The sequence below is a fragment of the Electrophorus electricus genome, chromosome 3, assembly GCF_041902795.1.
Source record: "Electrophorus electricus isolate QZ-2024a chromosome 3, ASM4190279v1, whole genome shotgun sequence".
Classification (NCBI taxonomy): Eukaryota; Metazoa; Chordata; class Actinopteri; order Gymnotiformes; family Gymnotidae; genus Electrophorus; species Electrophorus electricus.
The window spans coordinates 4,023,339-4,037,251 of record NC_137499.1 but is presented as its reverse complement, the minus strand read 5'-3'; the positions used below and the strand labels follow the sequence as shown (position 1 = coordinate 4,037,251).

General features: G+C 42.3%; 2 protein-coding genes across 5 annotated transcripts; one reads left to right on the top strand and one right to left on the bottom strand.

Moving 5' to 3' along the window:
• Positions 1-1,768: 1,768 nt before the first annotated feature.
• On the bottom strand, positions 1,769-3,203 carry gemin6 (gem (nuclear organelle) associated protein 6). The gene is made up of 2 exons (XM_027012135.3): positions 2,942-3,203; positions 1,769-2,529 (listed from the first exon to the last, which is right to left on the bottom strand). The coding sequence occupies exons 1-2, from the start codon at positions 3,067-3,069 to the stop codon at positions 2,157-2,159; spliced, it is 501 nt and encodes a 166-aa protein (XP_026867936.2). The 5' UTR covers positions 3,070-3,203; the 3' UTR covers positions 1,769-2,156.
• Positions 3,204-3,240: 37 nt separating this feature from the next.
• srsf7b (serine and arginine rich splicing factor 7b) lies at positions 3,241-10,025 on the top strand. Of its 4 annotated transcripts, none has more exons than XM_027012103.3 (9): positions 3,297-3,443; positions 5,887-6,067; positions 6,504-6,680; positions 7,870-7,944; positions 8,238-8,315; positions 8,519-8,572; positions 8,722-8,766; positions 9,439-9,474; positions 9,646-10,025. In XM_027012103.3, exons 1-9 carry the CDS (start codon positions 3,416-3,418, stop codon positions 9,698-9,700), a joined length of 729 nt encoding a protein of 242 aa, XP_026867904.1. In that variant the 5' UTR covers positions 3,297-3,415; the 3' UTR covers positions 9,701-10,025. The 4 variants fall into 4 exon arrangements, with proteins under 4 accessions (XP_081566020.1, XP_026867904.1, XP_026867911.1 ...); XM_027012094.3 differs by lacking the exon at positions 3,297-3,443 and adding an exon at positions 3,469-3,888; XM_081709894.1 differs by lacking the exon at positions 5,887-6,067 and having other exon boundaries at positions 3,241-3,443.
• Positions 10,026-13,913: the final 3,888 nt, after the last annotated feature.

The window sequence follows — 13,913 nt, the reverse complement described above, 5'->3', positions numbered from 1 at the left end:
TGCAAAAAAAAAAATATATAGCTGCATATGTATTTTTGCATGCTCAATCCAAATGTTTTCAACGTGTATGTATGTGTGTAATGTTTTATATATATATACATATATATTAACTTATATATATTAATATATATAAAACATTTTTTTTGTTTTGTTCCAGTATGCTCATGTCATTATGTACAGTAAGGAAGAGCGGTACCAAGTAGAGTCTCTGTTGGCAGACTACTGCTTGAAGATGGACATTCCTGAGGCCAAATATATGCAAGAATCATGGTGCATTTTAGAAGTACTTGTTTTATGGGTAATAACAGCATTATAACAGCTTCCACTTTTTAGGAAGGCTTGCTACAAGATTTTGGAGTGTCTCTTTGGGCATTTTTGCCCATTCATCCAGAAGAGCATTTGTGAAGTCAGACACTGATGTTGGACTCCATTCTCAAATCTGTTGATGTCAGTGCTTTGTGTGGCTCAGTTAACTGCTTCAAACTTTCCCACTAAAGTTGGAAGCATACAGTTGTCCAAAATGGCTTGGTATCCTGAAGCAAAAAGATTTCCCTTCATTGAAACTAAGGGGTCTAGGCCAACCTCTGAAAAACAACCCTGTAGCATTATCCCTCCTCCAACAAACCTTACAGCTGGAACAATGCACTCAGGCAGATAACGTTCTCCTGGCATTCACCAGACACAGACTCATCCATCAGACTGCCAGACAGCAAAGTGTGATTTGTCACCCCACAACACATTTCCACTGCGCCAGTGTCCAGTGGTGCTGTGCTTTATGCTACTCTGTCCAACTCTTGGCATTGTGCTTGGTGATGTAAGATTTGCTCAGCCATGGAAACCTATGACATGAAGTTCCCCACACAAAGTTTTTGTGCTGATGTTGATGTCAGGTGTGAAACTGCAGTTATTGAGTCAGCCGAGTGTTGGCAACTATTGCACACTCCTCACCTCAGCAAACTGTTCTGCCACTTCATGGCCGAGTTGCTTTAGTTCCTAAAAGCTTCAACTTATCACTGATGCCAGTCACAGTCAATCATGGAATATTGGGGAGGGAAGAAATTTCATGAACTAACTTGTTGCAGCAATGGCATTCTATTACAGTACAACACTCGAATTCAGTGAACTCTTTAGAACGACCCATTCTTTCACAAATGTGTGTGAAGGGAGACTGCAACACTAGGTGCTTACACCTGCATCGATGGGACTGAATTAAACATCAGACTTCAGTGATGTGTGTTCTGCTTTTGTCCATATAGTCTGATTAATGTAAAATTTAAAGTTAATCCTAAAACCCATCTCTGATGGCAAGTCTAAAAAGGTAAAAAACATTCCACATTTTAGTCTAGGAAGCAAAAAAAAAACATTTTGTTGCAAAGTGTGACTTTGTCCTAGAACACGACCTTGCCGTGACCCCTAGCTGTAAGTGTGCGCTACAACTAGTAGAGTTTCCTTGGAAACACAATGTTATGGACAGAAGTCCCTCATCATCTGTGCATGCAGTTTCTTTTATGTTTTAGTATTTAAAGCTTGGTTTCCTCTCAACAGCCCCAAGGTCTGTTTTCAGCATATTTCCACTCCCTCTGCTTTCCTTTCCATGGAAACTAACAACTACTACTTGCAAGGTGCAGATGATTCAGTGGATATAATCTATGAGAACATGTGACAAGAAAAAAAGAAAGTCTCTCCAAGTTGATATGCCCTACAGACCTACTTACCCAGAAATCAAACGGCCATAAGACTAGTGACAAGAACAGACAGTGCTAAACTGTTACACCCGTTGCAAAGTATTTATTATAAAATTGTGAAACAAATGGACATAAGTAATTACATTGTTTTAAACTAATCAATTTTTAAATAGAGAGGCTAACAGGCTGCATTCACACTCAAATGTTTTCCCTATTCAACTTGGGTCATTAGACTAATCACCAGCCAATCTTTTTCTAAAAAGGCTGGCTCCACATCAAATAATGTCTGGCTTCATAGCAAATGAAAGATGTGTAAAATGTACATGAAAGGAAAAAGTGTTTAACACTGCACAGAGTGTCTGGAACAGTCAGACAGATTCCAACATCCCTCAAGAGAGGATTATACATGAACTGCTCTCATAGAGAGGGCCCAACTTGAAAAGCCTGGACTCCAAGCTCAGCATGCATGTCTCACTGCTGGCTCTCTGTTCCTGGATTGCTCTCCACAAGACTCTGCACTCTCGCCAGAATGATCTCATTGCTGCTGGTGCACTGCTCGGCACCGTACGGGGCACCGATGGTGAGGACATTCGCCACTTGCAGAACATCTCCCTCGTCTGTAACAGGAATACGGTTCTTCTCCAACCACGCATGCAGGTTCTCCTTTCGCTCCTTGAGTTTCTGTGAGGTGAAAGCCTGGCACCCAGCAGGCATAAAGAGAGACCTCAGGCGGCTGGCGATTTCATCGTCTCCCCCCCTGAGGATCTGCACGTCCCTCACCGCATGGCCCAGCACCACCATCACAAAGGCACCTCCTTTCTCTAGGAAGGTCACAAGGACCACACTTGCAGAAAAAAAACAGGGGAAAGTTATCAAGCATTAAACATGGAGAATTACAAATCTAAAGTAAAAAAACAAACAAACGTGGCGCTAAAGAGCTGCAGAAGTCAAACCGCACACTTTCAACGGGCTCCTTTATCGTTATACTACGTCAGTTCCCAGAAAACATTCAGATGTTATGAAATGGGAAACTTCTGAACACAAACTAGTCTACCCTATGGGTTTTGCGACTTTATTCTTACTGCCTGCATGCAAAGGATGGGAAAGTAATGTGGAGTGGCTTTGATATCGGAACAGTGCGGAGTTTTTTTTTTTGTGTTTTTTTTTACTTATACCAACACAAAATACTTGCAGCGTTTAAAATGTGGTAATACGACGTTGCCTGGTGTTGAGCCTCTGCATTTCAGTGTTCGTACCTTGCAGAGACAGGGTCTACGGTGAAGACCCAGCCTTCATGTTGCTGTTTATCACGCGTTGTAACCTTCACCTCTTGATTTACATATTTGTACCATTCCTGCGGTAACATATTACACCACTCACTCATTCTTTTTGGAGATCGAGGATAGCAATGCACGCCGAGAGAAACCGTACGGCAAGTACATTAACTGTACTGTATAAAACAAACTATTCTCAGCTAGCTAGTTACCAAAGGCTCAACGCCTTTCTAAGCTTGACTGAGCCAGGAAATGAACGACGCATACGAAAAGCATTTTGGGATATGTAGTGTTACATGCTATTTAGTCCACCACATGGCCGCACACGGAAACTACAAGCGACAGTAGCTTCCGGGACTTTTAAGACGGACACGCAACGCTGCGCTTCCGTCGGCTGGTTTGCGACGGTTTTCCTTTCCGTGCAGTCAATACGTCCGTCGGCTAAGTGGCTGTGCGATGTCAAGATACGGTCGGCACGGAGGAGGTAAGTCGACTGTAAACAAGTAAGGACTTCAAATTGAATGTACCCGACGAAGTGAATCCCTCGAGGGTTAGCAATGCGCTCGTGTCGCGCGTTGCGTGCAGCTCCCGTGCGTGTAATGGCGGCTGCGGTGCACGCACGGGTCAAATTCGCACTCGAACGCTAGCCGGCTGGTTAGCCGTAAGAGCTATCACTATTTACTTCAGACGACATTATTTAAAAAAAGACGTTAGAAGCTTTCTTTAACTTGATGTAAGTTTCACGCAGGACGCAGTTGGCAGATAATTAGCTCGCCAGATATAATCTAGATCTATAATCTGAGTGTTATATAGCTAGCACGGGTTAATTATCTAGAGATGGCTAACCGATGCTAACTAGCTAAATTGTTCTGAAGCTTTTCATTCCTGAATGTGTTTATCTGTTGACTTGGCTGTCACTGTAAGCTCAGGTGAGTTTTTTTTTCCCTTGCAAAATATCTGGCAAAATATTCCAAGTAACGTTGGTTATCTGAATAGCTAGTTGGATGTGTGGTGTGCGGATTATGTGGGTGTAGTTAAAATCACATAATCTAGCTATTTTATGTTAGCTAGGTTAATTGACTAAACGGTTTCACGAAACCGTTTGCTAACCTGCTGGCTGGCTTGCGAGTTTTGATGCATAATCATTAATCATTTTGTGGGTAATTCAAAGAGCAAATTACTGGTGTGATTCCATTAACATTACACCTGCTGTTAACGCACAGCACCCTTTCCGTGCTTGTGAAATAATATTACACTTTTGCAACGCTGATTAAACTGAAGAGGCGTAATTAACTTTCGGGTGTACGTTATCTCATGTTTTTTAGGATTTACGTTTTACTTTACGTTAAGCTCCTTTGGAAAAGGTCATAGATCCTGTGCGTGTGTGTGGAGGGCGTGACTTTAATCAGACTTAACCTTTCAAAGGCACTGTTTAGGCAACGCTTTACATTGGCTTGGGTGATCAAATATCAGTAGCCTAAAAGTTAAAATAATATTTGATAAGACAACGAAGTCATTTTTTTGTTTTTACCACTACACCCTTGAAATATACAATACACATGTAATGACTGCACTGAATATTGCTGTTCAGTGTACTGTGTAGTCCATGCTGTTCTGCATATTTTATTAAATACACTTCTGTATTCAAATGTTAAGGACAAATTGTTTTTCTTTTAATTATCATTAATGTGGAGGACTGGCTTGTAAAGGTAAAAAATGTAGTCTCCTTAAAAGTAGACAACTAATTTCTAAAATTTGAAAAAGAACAAGACATTTCAAAACAAAAATTGATTCCCATAATCCCTGTCACAAGATAGATCAAAGCTTGCACAGCATAGCATGCTTGTGTGGAAAAACCCTTGCTCCAGAAATGGAGGACTGGGGAGTCTCACTTTGTGGAAAATGTAAAATCACACATTTACTTTGAAGTTTGTTGTAAAATCTAACGAATCCATACGGTAGAAAATAAATGACATTATATAAGCTACATGTGCTATAATCTACGTATGCTATTTTAGACATTAATAGTATTGTTCATTCACATGATTTTAAAGTTAATTTTGTTTTCCCATTTTGCGCCAAGCTACTGATTTGTCTTATGATCACAGCTTATGAAAAAGCTTGATTTTATTCAAAAGACTGAAGGTATGTTAGGGTAATAATGGTTGATTTGATGTAATGTTTTTGTGAAATATTTTTGGTGATTGTCTCATCAAATACAGTTTAATAATTGTTTGAGTGCATCTTAAAATAATGAAGTCTGTCATTAGTGCTAATTATCTAGAACATTTAACTTTTTTGTGTTTGAGGTAACTTTTCCTTTTATGATGTTAGCTCTTTGAATGGAAACTGTACAAGAGAGAATATGAAGGTGAAATGCAGCTTGTGGTTGGTTTATTTGTTTTTTATTCTTGATGGATACTCTCAGTACATTTAGTAAGCAGTGATTTGAAAAAAACGAGGCATTTAGTTGTTCAGAACAGCTGTGCCCGACTTCAGCCCAAGCCCTGGAGCAGAATTCATCAGCTTTGCATGAGTTCCCGATTCAGGCTGTGGCTGCAGTGACCACAACAAATTCCCCTGAATAATCTGTGGCATTATGTATTACACTCGCAGTAGACTCAGCTTTACATTTCCATAGAGCTATCAGGTCTTGTAAACTTTACGGTTAGGGGACACAAGATTTCCAGGTCAGTAGTTCAGGAAGTGCATGCCTGAACACACGTGTCTGCTATGGTGGTTTAAGGCCCCGCCCTGGACTGAATGTAGCCTGCACTGTTGGTGACGATAGAAATGAGAACAACAGACATTTGCGAGTGTTTAGGGTTTAATTAAAAGCTTGGCCCTAATCTCTGTCCAGGAAATCAGACCTAGAGGCAAGAAGCAGCTCAACCACAGTGTCCTATTTGTTCCTCTCGTTTTTGCAGAGACTAAAGTTTACGTGGGTAACCTGGGCACTGGTGCAGGGAAGGGCGAGCTTGAGCGGGCGTTCGGTTATTACGGGCCGTTGAGAACTGTGTGGATCGCTAGGAACCCACCAGGGTTCGCCTTTGTGGAGTTTGAAGATCCCAGAGATGCGGAGGACGCCGTCCGTGGCCTCGATGGCAAGTAAGTGGGCGGAGACGCCACCATCCAGCCCCTCCCCATTTCATCGGTGCTAGGACAGCAGAGGACTCTCAGTTGCCTTAAGTTGTTAGGAGGCTCCCCGTCGAACGGTTGCTTAAGTGATCAGTGTTGGTAATTTGCTCTTTGGAAATATTAAAACGCGCGAACGTCAGCTGACTATGGTGCAGAGACACGACGCTTATTAAACTAAAGCCATTTCCCTAAATTAGCGAACTGCTAAGGGTACCCTGGTGCATGTCTGAACCAAGGTTTCACCTCTGGCCTTGTTTGAAGGGGCTAATGGTTTGGGGCTGATGAAAGGCAAAAAATGTCTCCCTGCTGCTCTCTTTCCTGAGCAAGCTGTGATCCAGTTACATGGTTTTATGTATCAGTGTGTGATCCCCATTGTGTATTCTTGTGTCCTGCTCCCCCCCCCCAGAGTGATCTGTGGTACCCGTGTGCGTGTGGAGTTATCGACCGGAATGCCGCGCCGCTCCCGCTACGACCGCCCGCCCACTCGTCGCCCCTTTGACCCCAACGACCGCTGCTACGAGTGCGGTGAGAAGGGGCACTATGCCTATGACTGTCACCGCTACAGTCGCCGCCGGCGAAGCAGGTAAGAGCAGCTAGACCGGCCGACACCAGTATCCTGTTACGGATTGACACTACAGCCTCAGAGACTAGACTTGTATTGTTGACAAACCTGTCAGTACTGTATTTCTGCTTAAAAAACATTGACACTGGAGAGTCTACTTGTATATTACTGCAAATTCTGCTCCTGCTCTGTCTCTCTCTCTCCCTGTTTGACTCACATATATACTTTTTATTTTATTTTCAGTATTTATATATTGCTAAAATGTTGTTTGCGATTTTATTTAATGATTCACCTGGTCAAAACCTTTCAGGTTTCATCGTTTGATTCAGAGTGTCACGACCCTTTACGATTTCATGAAGCATCTAGCAAATTCCACCCTTACGGTCACCTGCTTTGACCAGGGCGTGAACAGCCAGACCCCTCTAAGGCTCCTGTCACTTCTGCCAGCAACTAATCGTTTCATACAGGGCATATAAGCATGGGCCACCTCCCCCACCCCAAACCAGGTGATCGGCAATCCGAGTTAATTTGGCTATCGATTTTGAGCCCACGCTTTTGCTAACGAGAGCATCGAGACCTCGCCAGAACCACGGTCCCGTCTAGAAAAAGCACCTTGCACACTTCTATCAAGTCTCAATCAAGCGATTTGGCTGTCAGTGCGATCAACGTTAGAAAGCGAAGAAAACGACTAGATGCAGAGGTCGGCCGATGATAGATACTTCTAGATCGCCTAGATCTGCTAGACCTCGGTTCCAAAGAGGGTCGACCTGCAAACTTGCAAGGTTTATTTTAAGTACAAATTAATGTGTCTCTCTTAATTTATTTTCCTTTGCCTGAAACCGCAGTCAAACGTAATGAGTAATGTAACCTTTCCTCTTTTTTCTTTTCTTTTTTTGTTTTTTTGTTTGTTTTTTGTTTGTTTTTTGGTTAATCTTGAGAAAGATCTGCTTTATGCAGAGAGATCCTATAGTGTTGACTGCTGTAATTAAAGTAATGCTAAAGTGAAATGCTGTTTTTTTGTTTCGTTCATGATAGGTGAGGCCAGTGGTAGAGGTGCAGAAATGCTAGAAGCTGATGATGTAAGAGGTGCAGGGACAGGTTCAGAAGCAGAAGTAATGGATGGCTTTGTCTTGGTCTGCGGATCTGCGGATCTTGAGAGTTGTTTTTTTCTTTCCTCCCCCGCTTCACGCTTCCCTCCGGTCTTGGACAGGTCTCGGTCACGCTCACGTTCTCGCGGGAGAAGGTATTCACGTTCCCGCTCTCGCAGCCGAAGCAGGGGCAGGAGGTGAGCGAGTGTGTGTGAATGTGTGCGTGTTGAATTGTTTTTTAAGAAGTGGTACACGTCCTTATTGTCAGTGTCATTGTTCTGTCTGAATAGCACCTGGCTTGCTGCACAGATATTCCCATTGTCATATTTCTTACCAATATTCGTTTAGTGAATGATTCATTGCTGGACTTTTCTTTGTTGGTTTATTAGTCAATTTAAATATTCTTAAGTGCTATTGTGCAGATGTCTTCATTGTGTTTTGTAGTTCTTTTAATGCACTTTTATCCAGCATTTTAAACGTGCTGTTTCAGGTCCAGGTCCTTCTCCCCTCGGCGTTCTCGCTCTGGCTCAGCTCGGCGGTCCAGGACCAGCACACCTCGGAGGTCTAGGTGCGTCTCCGGGCGCTTCAAACGCAAGCCAATGCATCAATCCTTTCACTCTGAAGAAATCGGAGCACGTTTTAAAGCTCCAGCGTAAAGTCTAGCAGTAATGGGAGAAGAATCTGGGCTGGAGATTTCAGGGTCAAGGTCTCTAAAGCCCCAAAGAGCAACTGCTGAATTTTCAAAATGATCCCATTTTCTTTCATTTTCAGGTCTCGATCAAGATCTCGCTCCCGTTCTCGTTCTGTGTCTCGTCCGAGAAGCAGGTACACCAGGCCGTTATGTTTTTATAGCATTCTTTAAATCTTACTGCTTCCACAGTAAACTGTTTACTTGGAAGAGCGATTGCCTTATGTCGGAGAGTGTATTTTATTTTATTTTTTTTGCACATTTTAATTAATTTTTTTTTATGCAGATCCGGCTCTGTTGGGAGATCCAGGTCTGGTTCTGCAGCCAGGAGGTAAATCTCCACATGCACGCTCGCTCTGCACCATTAATTCAGTGGGTGTGTGCAGATGTGTTCATTTCTAGCTGGGATTGTGATCATGCATCGTTTCAGGACAGCATTGTTCTGCAGCAGTAAGCCGCCACGGTCACAAAGTCAAGCTGTCCTCCACGTTAGGAGTGACGGGGGGGAAATAAACAAGTGCCTATTGCACACAATTACGTTCCAGAGATTATAGAATGGAAAAGTGGAGATTGGCAACCTTATTGTTTATCTTGCCATTTCCTTCTTTGTATAAAATGTATGAAGTTGTTTGTGCAAGTGTTTTAGGGGAAGCAGAGTCTTTGGTGTAAGATGCTGTAAGTTATTATTACCTCCAGAGTGTGTCAGTAAATTCATTAGAATATATAAACTGACCCAGTGTAGTCTGTATGCTTATGGCATTTGAAGATTGGGATTGATCAGAATAATGCTAATTAAAGGCTGTATCACAATCACAGAAACATTTAAATTGAAAGCTGAGGCAGGCGATCAATAATGCATGCCACATTTTTGCATTCTTGCATGAGATTGTGTTGTGAAGATATTTTGTTCTGGGGAGAGGACAGAAAAACATAGAAACACACTGAAAGCTACTTGAGTAATTTCTCAGTAAACTGAAGGAACGTTTTTTTGTTTTAATCTTAGCCGTTCCAAATCTAGAGCTTCACCTCTGAAGCAAAGGTAGGCTTTTCCACTTCTAAACAGGTTGCACTGGGATTAGAACGGATGGCGTTCCTGTTAGATTGCAATTTATTTGTAGAATTATTTTAATTGTAAAGGCTGAGTGCTGTTCAGAATAGCTCTGACAGGAAAGCAATGATCTTATGGGGTTTTTTTGCTTTGTTTTTTTAGTCGCTCTCACTCTCGAAGTCCTGGCAGAAGCAAAAGCCCAGAAAAAGATGACTGAGCCTCTAATTCTTTTTTAAATTTCTCCTGTCTCCTGTTCTTGTTTTTTCCTTTTGAGCACCTCAGTTTGGAAATGAAGGTTTCTTCTTTGTGATTTTTTTTTTCTTGTTTACATGACTTGCAATGTTTACTTCAGCAGAGGATAGATTTTTTAAAAAAATTGGTTGCATTATTTAAACAAGATTGACATTCAAACAGCTTTGTGTGATTTAGAAATTTTTTATTTTCATTTTCTCACTTAGATGCTGTGTATAGTACGAATATTCTGGGATTTATTTAGACTTTTTTTTAATGTGCAAATTAAATTAAGTTTAAACAAAACGAAATTTTGGACCCATGATTTGTCCTTGTCTTGATCTTCCACAACAGTGCAATAATTTAGTCTGAAATCCTGCCCATAGGTGGAGCTGTGGTGCAAAGTTTACCCTAAATTAAAAAAAAAAATAGTCTCCGATTGCGTTTAGTAGACTTGAGTAGATTGACATCTGTAAATGTTTAACTTGGATAAATAACATTTTTCATGCTCCTCTCAAATCACTATGCTTTGTTGATTGTCCTTTGCCATGTTACACTTTTTTAAGTAATTAAAATCAGTACAAAAAAGGCAAGTACAAACCGAACAGAAAACCATGAAACCTTCCTCTTCCTAAAACTGATCTTAAAAGATGCTGCAACGTGCACGTGAAGAGCAAAGCTAGTTAGATATAGATCTGAGTAACTGGCTTGTTTGATCTTGATGGGATCTGAACTGCAATAGCGAGGGTAAGCTGACGCATCTGCTTAGAGTAGGATTTAAATAAAGGAAACATCCGCTTCCCTTCGCAGCTTTCTATCCGGTAACGTGGGGAGGGGTAGCAGCTGTTTGTGCCCCCGTCTCTCGCGCTTGTCCTCGTTCTGTAGTTTGCCTGTTCTCTTTCAATGGCCACATTAGCTCAAGGCAATGTGTCAGCTACCTAATGCGATCCACCTTCGCTGTGCTCTGTGAGGGACCGTGTGAGCAGCGGCAGAGAGGGAGTGCCCTTCTGAAGCGTGAAAATAGTTGTGTTGTGAATGAGGCTTATCTGCTGGATCGCAGGGCCGTTCATTCATTTAGTCGCTTCACTAATTGTGCACAGTTAACGGGAGTGGGATTTCCATCCTGGGATCGCTTATGATGTGGACGTTGCCATTCGATATTGTAACCCAAAGCTGATGCAACAGTTTCAGTTTTGCACTGGCCAGTGTTGACACCAGATAAATGGGTACACACTTGCAGAACTTTTTAATTGACCTGGGTTGAAGCCCAGATCGCGAGAAATGACAGACCAGCAACAAAGCATACTTGTTAGGGCTGTGGGTGCTTTCGGTGAGCGAAGACTGGAGGAAGCAGGCTGGGAGCTCCGCATGGTCTCCTCTTCCATAGGTGCCATAACTCAGAGCTGCAAACCCTAATGATGAGAACTGGCGGGTCAACTCGGAGGTGAGTGTGTCGGAGCATAACCTAACTTTGGCTGTTGGCCAACAAGGTCAGGCAGTAAGCACAGCTTCGCTTGGTAGCGCTAATACGTCATAACCATCGTGTTGGCGAGATCTGCTTTTTTGTAGAAAAATAAACAGGCAGCCTACCTGCTTTTTATTCGATTAAATGTACTGCAGGAGCTCTAGGCCAAGGCTACGCTTTTGAAATCGCTGTGCACGCTAACGTATAAGCTTGCGATTCAGCACCTAAAGCGTTACAAAAACGCTATTGTCACTGTTATGTATGCAATTTGGAGCCGATACGGGCTTCCGCTATTGCGTAGCGCTTTCAAAGGCGCACGGAGCGCCACGCGTTAGTCGGTTCATCTGAAACAGACACCCGATGGTGTGGGTGCGGATACCCGCCCCCGCGAGACCGCGGGCCTTTCACGGCGAGACTGCAGCCGCGGGCTAGCCCTCGCGCTTTGATGTCCCGCATTCATGGTTTCAAAAGGACCTTCGATGGAGTTCGCTATAGCTCTTGCATGATCATATAGTCTCCATTGGCTAGATTTGCAGTGTTTGTCTTTACAAAGTTACTGATTGCTTCTTCAAAGATGGGTTCAGTTCCAGTGATATGCTTTGCACCACTGCGTTACAGGGGAATCAATGAATGAGCATATTCTGTAATAGGGGAGAGTGGGGTAAGATGAACCATTCTTAACTTGTGTGGTCTTCAAGATGAGGGAAAATGAGGCACAAGTACAGTGAAAGTATCTAACCTAACTTCAGGATATTTCCTATCAGTTTAAATGATCAGAATGTATCCATGACAAAGGGTTCTAAAAATTGGCTCCTTATAAAAAGTGTTCCTGTGGCTGAATTTGCCCCATTTAGTGGTAAGTCTATCCAAGTGACGGCAACTTGGCATAAAACCAACCGAATGAAGTTTAAATTTCAATATCTTCAATTGTTTGTATTTCTGTAACAATTTGTTGAACACCAATGATGTTACATTCTCAAAAACAGACTCAGCCATTAAAGATCTTCGAGTGATTATCGAGCTCCAGTCTCTTGTTGGAAGCTCATGTAAATAATATTTCTAGGAACTGGCTTTCTCCACCTCAGGAACACTGCGAAGATTAAGAACATTCCTCACATGATGCAGAAAAGATAGTCCATGCATTTATCAATTCAAGATTGGACTAATGCTTAACTATCTGGCTGCACCCCTAAGTGCCTAAAAAAGCTCCAGTTAGTTCAAAATGCAGCAGTCAGAGTTCTTACTAGACCTATAAAATTTGATAACATTACTCCAATCTTAGCTATATTACATTGGCTCCCAGTAAAATTTCGTATTGATTATAAAATTCTTCTAATGACCTACAAAGCACTTGCCCAGCAGTACCTTAGAGAACTCTTAGTGCATTATGACCCACCACGTTTGCTTGGCTTAAAAGGTACAGGCTCTTTACTAGTACCAAGAATAAGAAAATCTACAACAGGGTGCAGAGCCTTTTTCTATAAACTCTCACACGGAAATAAACGTCCTGTAAATGTTCAAGACTCGGACACATTCTCAATACTTAAGGCTAGGCTGAAAATGTATCTGTACAGTCAGGCATGTTATTAACTCCTTCCCATCTTAGGTAAAGGTGTAGATCTGGGGCTCCATGAGCACTGAGAGTTGTGGTAAACTGGGATGTTATGATTCTGTCACTTCACCTCTCTTTTGTCACTCACACAAGTTGTTGACAGAGAGTGCCATGTTCCCTCTGGCTCTATCATGTTGGCTGTGCTGCCATAGCTAGATCTGCTGGAGCCCATCTTTGCATGTTATAGTTCCAGATTTTACACACCCTCCTACCTGGACATGCCTAATAATCTATGTTCTCTTTCTGCCGGCAGACACCTACCTCTTATGTCATGATGTTACTGGGCCTCAACTCAACTCAGCTGCCGTGGCTCCTCCCACCACCCCCTGATGCCCCCTTCTGTAGCCCACCACACCTTCACCCCATGGAAACTTACCTCCAGACCTTTTCAGATTTCGGACATGCACACACCGTCAGCACCAGACTTAAAGAAAACTGGACTAGACATTGATATCTTATTTTTTCATTTTTATTATTAATTTATTTTTCTCTCACTTTCACTTCTTATTCTGCTCTTCGTTTGTATTGCTGCTATTGTAGTGTCCGCTGTCGGCCGAAGGAGAACGGGCCCCCCTTGGAGTCTCGGTTCCTCTCAAGGTTTCTTCCTCGTGCTCTAGGGAGTTTTTCCTTGCCACTGTCACTCTTGGCTTGCTCACTGGGGACTCAGACTCTGACGTTTGTAAAGCTACTTTGTGAAAACAGCTGTTGTAAAAAAAAAGTGCTATATAAATAAATATGATTGACTAAACAGTGAGTTTGTTGAATAAAAGTAAACTGAATAAATAAATAAATGTTACTGAAACAAAAAGACATTTTAAGTCAAAAGACCAAGTATAAAACTAAATCAAAAACTGCTGCCCAAATTAACACCGGTATAACGTATACCAAATGCAAAACCAGTCCTTTTTTCACTTTTGGAAACTTGAGAACAAACCAACTGCTGCAGTGCAAATGGCTTTTCAATAATCCATGTGGCTTAATGTTGTACTGCAGTTTGAATTGTTGCTCCCTCCTTGCAGTTCCTCTAACCTTTCGAGGTCGAGGTTCATGTCTCTCATGCACAGATACGTCATCGAGTGGGATGGGAGGCTGCTGTCCTCAGAGCTGCTGTACACTGTGATT